At 35.5% G+C, this 12,500-nt stretch overlaps 1 protein-coding gene across 1 annotated transcript in view; it reads left to right on the forward strand.

Moving 5' to 3' along the window:
- The window catches only part of dipk1c (divergent protein kinase domain 1C), a 37,951-nt gene that overhangs the window by 24,040 nt on the left and 1,411 nt on the right, over window positions 1–12,500 (forward strand). The window contains exons 6-8 of the mRNA XM_079234146.1: window positions 3,110–3,392; window positions 5,044–5,208; window positions 9,579–9,653. Coding sequence (XP_079090272.1) covers window positions 3,110–3,392; window positions 5,044–5,208; window positions 9,579–9,653 — 523 coding nt within the window. The remainder of the gene's footprint in view (window positions 1–3,109; window positions 3,393–5,043; window positions 5,209–9,578; window positions 9,654–12,500) is intronic.

Genomic DNA, 12,500 nt, shown 5'->3' on the forward strand with positions numbered 1-12,500 from the left:
TGAACGTCTCAGAGAACGTCTTAGAGAACGTCTCAGAGAACGTCTCAGAGAACGTCTCAGTGAACGTCTTAGAGAACGTCTTAGAGAACGTCTTAGAGAACGTCTTAGAGAACGTCTTAGAGAACGTCTTAGAGAACGTCTTAAAGAACGTCTCAGTGAACGTCTTAGAGAACGTCTCAGTGAACGTCTCAGAGAACGTCTCAGAGAACGTCTCAGAGAACGTCTCAGTGAACGTCTCAGAGAACGTCTCAGAGAACGTCTTAGAGAACGTCTCAGTGAACGTCTCAGTGAACGTCTCAGAGAACGTCTTAGAGAACGTCTCAGTGAACGTCTCAGAGAATGTCTTAGAGAACGTCTTAGAGAACGTCTTAGAGAACGTCTCAGTGAACGGAACGTCTCAGAGAACGTCTTAGAGAACGTCTTAGAGAACGTCTTAGAGAACGTCTCAGAGAACGTCTTAGAGAACGTCTCAGTGAACGTCTCAGTGAACGTCTCAGTGAACGTCTTAGAGAACGTCTTAGAGAACGTCTTAGAGAACGTCTCAGAGAACGTCTTAGAGAACGTCTTAGAGAACGTCTTAGAGAACGTCTTAGAGAACGTCTCAGAGAACGTCTTAGAGAACGTCTCAGTGAACGTCTCAGTGAACGTCTCAGTGAACGTCTTAGAGAACGTCTTAGAGAACGTCTTAGAGAACGTCTCAGTGAACGTCTCAGAGAACGTCTTAGAGAACGTCTCAGTGAACGTCTCAGAGAACGTCTTAGAGAACGTCTCAGAGAACGTCTCAGAGAACGTCTCAGTGAACGTCTTAGAGAACGTCTTAGAGAACGTCTTAAAGAACGTCTCAGTGAACGTCTTAGAGAACGTCTTAGACAACGTCTTAGAGAACGTCTTAGAGAACGTCTTAGAGAACGTCTCAGAGAACGTCTCAGAGAACGTCTCAGTGAACGTCTCAGAGAACGTCTCAGAGAACGTCTTAGAGAACGTCTTAGAGAACGTCTCAGTGAACGTCTTAGAGAACGTCTTAGAGAACGTCTTAGAGAACGTCTCAGAAAACGTCTCAGTGAACGTCTCAGTGAACGGAACGTCTTAGAGAACGTCTCAGTGAACGTCTTAGAGAACGTCTCAGTGAACGTCTCAGTGTCAGTGAGGTTCAACCCAGAACCTTTGGTTTCTGAAGAACCAAGTATGAAGGGTTTTCAAGGGTTCTTTGTCAGACTAAGCGGTTCCACTGAGAACCCTGTTTTCATACAAATAGCCCTTGTTTGGTAGAAAAGCTCCTTCAAGGTTTGTAGAAAGTATAAATTATAGAATAAACTAGAACATTTCGCAAGAAATTTCGATGGTGCGGCTACTACTGCCGTAAGTCGTCGCAATATATATATATATATATATATGTATATATATATATATATATATATATATATATATATAAAAATATATATATATATATATAGAGAGAGAGAGAGAAATATATACACGCCAACATTACCAGTAGTACGATGTGTTGTTGAGGTTATTGAGGAGTCATTTCTGTATTTGTGGACTTGAGAGCAGCGATGGCTTCATAGACACAGGTCACTGGTTACCATGGTGATTGGGAGTGGAGACTCAGCCGAACGCGTTGAAATGCTTGTTGTGTTCGTAGAGTTAACATGTGAGTCTTCAGACTGAGGACGTCAGCTGACCAGCTGCCAGTTTGCCCCTCCTGCTGTGTGCCACTGGTTGTCATGGTGACAGAGCGCCATGAGAGGCAGACTGGACGAGTGGACCGGTCTAACTCTTGCTTTGTATCAACAACCATGACGCCAAACGCCAAACAAAAAGAGTCACGAGAGAGATAAGACTCTCGTGAACCCATAAATGTCCTTTACATGTTTGTGTGTTGTAGACATGAAGTGTGAGTTTAGTTCATGAAGTGCTCCTCTCTGCTTCATGAGAACACTGTGGTTTAACATGAGAGAACCTGGTGGTTTAACATGAGAGAACCTGGTGGTTTAACATGAGAGAACCTGGTGGTTTAACATGAGAGAACCTGGTGGTTTAACATGAGAGAACCTGGTGGTTTAACATGAGAGAACCTGGTGGTTTAATATGAGAGAACACTGTGGTTTAACATGGAGAACACTGTGGTTTAACATGAGAGAACACTGTGGTTTAACATGGAGAACACTGTGGTTTAACATGGAGAACACTGTGGTTTAACATGGAGAACACTGTGGTTTAACATGAGAGAACACTGTGGTTTAACATGGAGAACCTGGTGGTTTAACATGGAGAACACTGTGGTTTAACATGAGAGAACACTGTGGTTTAACATGGAGAACACTGTGGTTTAACATGGAGAACCTGGTGGTTTAACATGAGAGAACACTGTGGTTTAACATGAGAGAACACTGTGGTTTAACATGAGAGAACACTGTGGTTTAACATGGAGAACCTGGTGGTTTAACATGGAGAACACTGTGGTTTAACATGAGAGAACACTGTGGTTTAACATGGAGAACACTGTGGTTTAACATGGAGAACCTGGTGGTTTAACATGAGAGAACACTGTGGTTTAACATGAGAGAACACTGTGGTTTAACATGGAGAACCTGGTGGTTTAACATGGAGAACACTGTGGTTTAACATGAGAGAACACTGTGGTTTAACATGGAGAACCTGGTGGTTTAACATGAGAGAACACTGTGGTTTAACATGAGAGAACACTGTGGTTTAACATGGAGAACATGGTGGTGTAACATGAGAGAACACTGTGGTGTAACATGGAGAACACTGTGGTGTAACATGGAGAACCTGGTGGTGTAACATGGAGAACACTGTGGTGTAACATGGAGAACCTGGTGGTGTAACATGGAGAACACTGTGGTGTAACATGGAGAACCTGGTGGTGTAACATGGAGAACACTGTGGTTTAACATGGAGAACACTGTGGTGTAACATGGAGAACACTGTGGTTTAACATGAGAGAACCTGGTGGTTTAACATGGAGAACACTGTGGTGTAACATGGAGAACCTGGTGGTGTAACATGGAGCAGCTGCTGGACTCCCTGTTGCTCCAGGCTGCTGACTAAAGAGTAAGGGTGTGTTGGGTTCCTCTGCCTCCAGGGTCCTGCAGGACCTCAGCAGCCACGTGGCCCAGGTGCTGGGCTCCTGCGGGCACTTCTACGCCGTGGAGTTTCTCTCCGCCGGACACGCCTGGGACCAGAACCTCTTCTCCCTGGAGGGGGCGGGGCCCGGGGCCCGGGGCCGCTGGGGCGCCCGGGAGCAGGCGCACCGCATCGCGCTCAGCTTCCTGCACATGGTGCGGCACTTCGACCGCGACTTCACCCACAAGCTGCACCTGTGTGACATCAAGCCGGAGAACTTTGCCATCAGGAAGGACCTCACGGTGAGTTGTGTTGCTTATGGTGTTATGATTATTGCTTATGTTGTTATGATTATTGTTTATGTTTCTATGTTGTTTATGGTGTTATGATGATTGCTTATGTTGTTATGATTATTGTTCATGTTTCTATGTTGTTTATGGTGTTATGATGATTGCTTATGGTGTTATGATTATTGTTCATGTTTCTATGTTGTTTATGGTGTTATGATTATTGTTTATGTTGTCTATTATGGTGTTGTGTTTATTGTTTATGTTTCTATGTTGTCTATTATGGTGTTATGCTTATTGTTTATGTTTCTATGTTGTTTATGTTTCTATGTTGTTTATGTTTCTATGTTGTTGATGGTGTTATGCTTATTGTTTATGTTTCTATGTTGTTTATGGTGTTATGCTTATTGTTTATGTTTCTATGTTGTTTATCGTGTTATGTTTATTGTTTATGTTTCTTTGTTGTTTATGTTGTCTATTATGGTGTTATGCTTATTGTTTATGTTTCTATGTTGTTTATGGTGTTATGATTATTGTTTATGTTTCTATGTTGTTTATGTTTCTATGTTGTTTATGGTGTTATGCTTATTGTTTATGTTTCTATGTTGTTGATGGTGTTATGCTTATTGTTTATGTTTCTATGTTGTTGATGGTGTTATGATTATTGTTTATGTTTCTATGTTGTTGATGGTGTTATGATTATTGTTTATGTTTCTATGTTGTTTATGGTGTTATGCTTATTGTTTATGTTTCTATGTTGTTGATGGTGTTATGATTATTGTTTATGTTTCTATGTTGTTGATGGTGTTATGATTATTGTTTATGTTTCTATGTTGTTGAAGGTGTTATGATTATTGTTTATGTTTCTATGTTGTTGATGGTGTTATGATTATTGTTTATGTTTCTATGTTGTTGATGGTGTTATGATTATTGTTTATGTTTCTATGTTGTTGATGGTGTTATGTTTATTGTTTATGTTTCTATGTTGTTGATGGTGTTATGATTATTGTTTATGTTTCTATGTTGTTTATGGTGTTTTGTTTATTGTTTATGTTTCTATGTTGTTCATGGTGTTATGATTATTGTTTATGTTTCTATGTTGTTTATGTTGTCTATTATGGTGTTATGATTATTGTTTATGTTTCTATGTTGTTTATGCTGTCTATTATGGTGTTGTGCTTATTGTTTATGTGTCTATGTTAGCATATTTATATTCAAATTATAATGAATTCACTATTTATAAGATTTTTAATTAAAATGAGAAAAAGTATTAAAGTATTCCGATGAGTCTTGGGTCAAAATGTGCAGTTTGTTGCTGGAATGAAATGAACGATAATAATGATGATTATTATTATCATTAGTAGTAGTAGTAGTATTATATATATATATATATATATTCCTGCAGGTGGTGGCCATCGACGTGGACATGGATGATAATGATAATAATGATGATAATTATGATAATAATAATCATAATCATGGCCTCCTGCAGGTGGTGGCCATCGACGTGGACATGGATGATAATGATAATAATGATGATAATTATGATAATAATAATCATAATCATGGCCTCCTGCAGGTGGTGGCCATCGACGTGGACATGGATGATAATGATAATAATGATAATAATTATGATAATAATAATCATAATCATGGCCTCCTGCAGGTGGTGGCCATCGACGTGGACATGGCGTTCTTCGAGCCCAAGATGAGAGACATCCTGGACCAGAACTGCAGCAGCGACGACGACTGCAACTTCTTCGACTGCTCGTCCGGCTGCAACCTGAACCGGCGCCGCTGCAGCGGCCGGCGCAGGAACAGCAACCTGCAGGTGAGCAACAGCAACCTGCAGCTACAGCAACCTGCAGGTGAGCAACAGCAACCTGCAGCAACAGCAACCTGCAGGTGGAGCAACAGCAACCTGCAGGTGAGCAACAGCAAACTGCAGCAACAGCAAACTGCAGCAACAGCAACCTGCAGCAACAGCAAACTGCAGGTGAGCAACAGCAACCTGCAGGTGAGCAACAGCAACCTGTAGGTGAGCAACAACAACCTGCAGCAACAGCAAACTGCAGGTGAGCAACAGCAACCTGCAGGTGAGCAACAGCAACCTGCAGCAACAGCAAACTGCAGGTGAGCAACAGCAACCTGCAGGTGAGCAACAGCAACCTGCAGGTGAGCAACAGCAACCTGCAGCAACAGCAAACTGCAGGTGAGCAACAGCAACCTGCAGGTGAGCAACAGCAACCTGCAGCAACAGCAAACTGCAGGTGAGCAACAGCAACCTGCAGGTGAGCAACAGCAACCTGCAGCAACAGCAAACTGCAGGTGAGCAACAGCAACCTGCAGGTGAGCAACAGCAAACTGCAGCAACAGCAACCTGCAGCAACAGCAACCTGCAGGTGAGCCGCAGCCGGCGGGTTGTCGGGTTGCTCTCAGATTACATCACACGGACCAATTATGAAGAACCTAAAAACACTGGAAACAGAAATGATTCATAAACTGTGACTCATCCTAACTGTTTCATTAGATTTAGATAAAAACTTTACTTATTATTTTATTATTTATAGCTAATACTCTCTTAATAAAATACATGTTTTATACATTAATTATTACATAACTCAGTTTTGCCACAACAGAATTCAATTTATGTTCTTAATTTGTGTTTTTTTTTTATAAAATATGTTTTGTTAATAGTCTAATATTCCCCGAAAATTATATTAATTTTTAAATTAATAGTTCATAGTATAAAGTCCAGATATTATTTTTTTTTTTACATTTTTGTTGTTCGGTCCAATATTTAATTATTGATCTCAGGAAAGGAGACTCAAAGATAAATTAGTTTATTAATAAATTTAAAGTTAAAACGATATTAATTAATAATAAAATGCCTTTCAGATTTAGAATGAAAGAAGAACTAAAAATAATGAACACTTTAGGTTTGAGATTAAAAACACGAGAAAAGAACATTTCCTGTTTGCTCTCCTCACGTTCAACATTAATAACTAGTTTTACCTTATTAACTCTCTTCTTTTCTCCTGATATGAAGATTTAAAACAAAACGACTCGACGAAGTTTCTGATTCCCAAGAAGTTTAGTGACGCGCGGTGAGGAGGAATGATAATTATGAAGTATGATAATTATGAAGAATGATAATTATGAAGTATGATAATTATGAAGAATGATAATTATGAAGTATGATAATTATGAAGAATGATAATTATGAAGTATGATAATTATGAAGTATGATCATTATGAAGTATGATAATTATGAAGAATGATAATTATGAAGAATGATAATTATGAAGTATGATAATTATGAAGAATGATAATTATGAAGAATGATAATTATGAAGTATGATCATTATGAAGTATGATAATTATGAAGAAGGATAATTATGAAGAATGGTAACTATGAATAATGATAATTATGAAGAATGATAATTATGAAGTATGATCATTATGAAGAATGATAATTATGAAGAATGATAATTATGAAGAATGGTAACTATGAATAATGATAATTATAAAGAATGATAATTATGAAGTATGATAATTATGAAGAATGATAATTATGAAGTATGATAATGATGAAGTATGATAATAATGGAGAATTGTAATAACAGAAGAATGATAATAACTGAAGAATAATAATAACTGATAAATGAAAATTACTGAAGAATAATAATAACTGAATAATAATAACTGAATAATGATAATAACTGAATAATAATAATAACTGAGGAATGATAATTACTGAAGAATGATAATAACTGAGGAATAATAATAACTGTGAATAATAATAACTGAATAATAATAATTACTGAATAATAATAACTGAATAATAATAATCACTGAGTTGAGGTTTAAACCCGACAGGAAGAAATCTGTTTTAATATTAATATTTAATAAATGTTCAGTCAGTATTCTAATACTTTAAACACTTTATTATTATTATCTGGAGAAATGTTCAGAATAAATGAGAAAGGAGAATCTAACATTTTAATGCTATTGCTTTAAAAACAACAATTTTCATCGAATGCATCAAAGATTAAAATTAATTAGTTTTACTTTTAGAAATTGTTCTCATCACGGTTGTGATTTTTTTTTTTTTATGTTTTCTTATTATTGAAGTTATTAGTTCTCATTTTGTGAAACGCTTTCTGAACCTGAGGTTCTGTAAATAAAGATGTAATGCATGTCAGAATCTTAAGGTCGAATTCACCAGTTATTATGAATAATAATAATAATAATTATAATAATAATAATAAAGATCACGTGTAATAAATGTTGCTACTTATATTATATTGTACATTATTGCATAACATTATTATTTATTTAGTATCAGGTGATTTTCTTTAACTATTGGTTAAATTATTACGTAAAAATTATATTGTAATTTAATCATATTGTATTTGAATAGTTCAATCGAATTGAGAATAATTAAATTCCATCATAATGTATAATATTACATTACATTATTATATTAACATCACGGAATAAATTATGAATTGAGGTATTTTTATGAAGCAGTTTGAATAATAATACTATTATTATGATTACAACCATAATTTAAATAATAATAATAATAGCAATAATAATGTAAAATCATGATTAAAATAATAATATGTTTAATTATAATTAAAATAACACGCAAAATCATAATTCAAATAATAATAACTATAATAATACGTTTAATCATAAATATAATAATAATAATTAAAATAATTATTAATAAATCGACCATAACCAATAACATGTTGAAGCGTCGGCCCGTCCGACTCGTAGGAAAACGTCCGGGAAACGAATCCTCCTCCATCACCTTCATCACCTTCATCACCAGGACTCTCATCACCTTCATCACCTTCATCACCCGGCCGGCTCCGGTGTCTCGTGTCACACGAGACGAGAGACCGGCATTCATCAAGAGAATATGAGACGGAGGGAAATATTCTTCTCCAGACGATGAAATAAAAACAGAAACATCCGATGAAGACGAGAGAAGAAGATTTTGACATATAACAGAAATTATTATGAAGAAGGAGGAGGAGGAGGAGGAGGAGGAGGTGGAGGTGGAGGAGAAGGAGGAGGAGGAGGAGGAGGAGGTGGAGGAGGAGGAAGGGGAGGAGGAGGATGAAGGAGGAGGAGGAGGAAGAAGAAGAAGGAGAAGAAGAAGTTGAAAGCAGGAACTGGAGGAAAAAGTAGAGAGAAAAAACAGAAATTAAACAAAAGAGTTGAAGACAGGAGGAAAGAAAAAAGAAAAGAGACAAATGATGAACAAAAGAAGAGAAGAAGAAAGAAGTGAAGATCAGACGGTACGGAAGGTGTTGACATGGCGATGACACGCTGCCGTCCTATTGGTCCACCTGAAGCTCCCCGCCTGTCAATCATCTCCTCAGAGAAAGGAGGCATTGTCTTTTTAACTGTGTGTGTGTGTGTGTGTGTGTGTGTGTGTGTGTGTGTGTGTGTGTGTGTGTGTGTGTGTGTGTGTGTGTGTGTGTGTTTGCATAATGATGTAGAAACTAAAAGGTCATCTAGTGTCTTTTCTGTTATCTTTCTCCCTCTGAAACTGCTCTTGTGGAGGTTTTCAACGACATCACTTAAACACAGACGCTGGTCTTAGTGTTACTGCATCGCAGTGCTGCATCGCAGTGCTGCATTCTGGGTAGGACTCTGCAGCACTTCACTGGTCTGAATCCTCCTTGAAGGACAACACTTTGTGTCGGTAGTTAATCACACATCAGAGCTGACTAGGATGACATGTGGAGTTCCTCAAGGCTCAACACTGGGGCCTCTTCTGTTCACATCTACATGCTGCCACTGACTCACTACGAACAACAACAACGTGTGTTATCATTATGCAGACGACACACACGCCTACATCAATATATCACCAGGGGACTACGATCCATACAAGGGCTGGTAACATAACTATATCACCAGGGGACTATGATCCATACAAGGGCTGGTAACATAACTATATCACCAGGGGACTATGATCCTATTCTAGGGCTGCGTAAATGCATTAATGAAACTTGTTCATCTTCTTTGCTTTTGTCTCCTTTCTCTCCTTTTTTCACTACGATCTCTTACTTTAATTTTCCTCTTCCTTTCCTCTCTCCGTTCTCCTTTTCCGTTTCCTCATCTTGTCTCCTTCTCTGCCTCCTTTCTCCTCTCCTTGTTCCACTTCTTCTTCTTCAGGTGATCTGTGAGAAGATCTTCAGGCCGTGGTTTTCTCCCACGCTGCTCGGCGCCAAAGCCGGTCTCCCTCTGCAGGTGTGTTCATGTTGTGCTTACTGAACGTCCTTCCTTCCTTTCTTCCTTCCTTCCTTCCTTCCTTCCTTCCTTCCTTCCTTCCTGCTGCTGCCAGGCTGCACAACAAGCTGAGCTCTCAATAGACCACACACTTTAACACTTTAATCACTTTAACACTTTAACACTTTAATCACTTTAATCACTTTAACACTTTAACACTTTAATCACTTTAACACTGTAATCACTTTAACACTTTAACACTGTAATCACTTTAACACTTTAACACTTTAACACTTTAATCACTTTAACACTGTAATCACTTTAACACTTTAACACTTTAATCACTTTAACATTGTAATCACTTTAACACTTTAACACTTTAACACTGTAATCACTTTAACACTTTAACACTTTAATCACTTTAACACTTTAACACTTTAACACTGTAATCACTTTAACACTTTAACACTTTAACACTGTAATCACTTTAACACTTTAACACTTTATCACTTTAACACTTTAATCACTTTAACACTTCAACACTTCAACACTTTAATCACTTTAACACTGTAATCACTTTAACACTTTAACACTTTAACACTTTAACACTTTAATCACTTTAACACTTTAATCACTTTAACACTGTAATCACTTTAACACTTTAACACTTTAACACTTTAATCACTTTAACACTTTAACACTTTAATCACTTTAACACTTTAACACTTTAACACTTTAACACTTTATCACTTTAACACTTTAACACTTTAACACTGTAATCACTTTAACACTTTAACACTTTAATCACTTTAACACTTTAACACTTTAACACTGTAATCACTTTAACACTTTAACACTTTAACACTGTAATCACTTTAACACTTTAACACTTTATCACTTTAACACTTTAATCACTTTAACACTTCAACACTTCAACACTTTAATCACTTTAACACTGTAATCACTTTAACACTTTAACACTTTAACACTTTAACACTTTAATCACTTTAACACTTTAATCACTTTAACACTGTAATCACTTTAACACTTTAACACTTTAATCACTTTAACACTTTAACACTTTAATCACTTTAACACTTTAACACTTTAACACTTTAACACTTTATCACTTTAATCACTTTAACACTTTATCACTTTAATCACTTTAACACTTTAACACTGTAATCACTTTAACACTTTAACACTTTAATCACTTTAACACTTTAACACTGTAATCACTTTAACACTTTAACACTTTAACACTTTAATCACTTTCACACTTTAACGCTTTAATCACTTTAACACTTTAACACTTTAACACTTTAACACTTTAACACTGTAATCACTTTAACACTTTAACACTTTAATCACTTTAACACTTTAACACTGTAATCACTTTAACACTTTAACACTTTAACACTTTAATCACTTTAACACTTTAACACTTTAACACTTTAACACTTTAACACTTTAACACTGTAATCACTTTAACACTTTAACACTTTAATCACTTTAACACTTTAACACTGTAATCACTTTAACACTTTAACACTTTAACACTTAAATCACTTTAACACTTTAACACTGTAATCACTTTAACACTTTATCACTTTAATCACTTTAACACTTTAACACTGTAATCACTTTAACACTTTAACACTTTAACACTTTAATCACTTTCACACTTTAACACTTTAATCACTTTAACACTTTAACACTTTAACACTTTAACACTTTAATCACTTTCACACTTTAACACTTTAATCACTTTAACACTTTAACACTTTAATCACTTTAACACTTTAACACTTTAATCACTTTAACACTTTAACACTGAAATCACTTTAACACTTTAACACTTTATCACTTTAACACTTTAACACTTTAACACTTTAACACTGTAATCACTTTAACACTTTAACACTTTATCACTTTAACACTTTATCACTTTAACACTTTAACAATTTATCACTTTAACACTTTATCACTTTAACACTTTAACACTTTAACACTTGAATCACTTTAACACTTTAACACTTTAACAATTGAATCACTTTAACACTTTAACACTTTATCACTTGAATCACTTTAACACTTTAACACTGTAATCACTTTAACACTTTAACACTTTAACACTGTAATCACTTTAATCACTTTAATCACTTTAACACTTTAACACTGTAATCACTTTAACACTTTAACACTTTATCACTTTAACACTTTATCACTTTAACACTTGAATCACTTTAACACTTTAACACTTTAACACTTGAATCACTTTAACACTTTATCACTTTAACACTTTAACACTTTAACACTTGAATCATTTTAACACTTTAACACTTTAACACTGTAATCACTTTAATCACTTTAACACTTTAACACTTTAACACTTTAACACTTTAACACTGTAATCACTTTAATCACTTTAACACTTTATCACTTTAACACTTTATCACTTTAACACTTTAACACTTTAATCACTTTAACACTTTAACACTTTAATCACTTTAACACTTTAACACTTTAACACTTTAACACTTTAATCACTTTAACACTTTAACACTTCAACACTTTAACACTTTAATCACTTTAACACTGAAATCACTTTAACACTTTAACACTTTAACACTTTATCACTTTAACACTTTAACACTTTAACACTTTAACACTTTAACACTGTAATCACTTTAATCACTTTAACACTTTAACACTTTAACACTGTAATCACTTTAACACTTTAACACTTTATCACTTTAACACTTTATCACTTTAACACTTTAACACTTTAACACTTGAATCACTTTAACACTTTAACACTTGAATCACTTTAACACTTTATCACTTTAACACTTTAACACTTTAACA

This window comes from Taurulus bubalis, assembly GCF_910589615.1.
Source record: "Taurulus bubalis genome assembly, chromosome: 18".
Classification (NCBI taxonomy): domain Eukaryota; kingdom Metazoa; phylum Chordata; class Actinopteri; order Perciformes; family Cottidae; genus Taurulus; species Taurulus bubalis.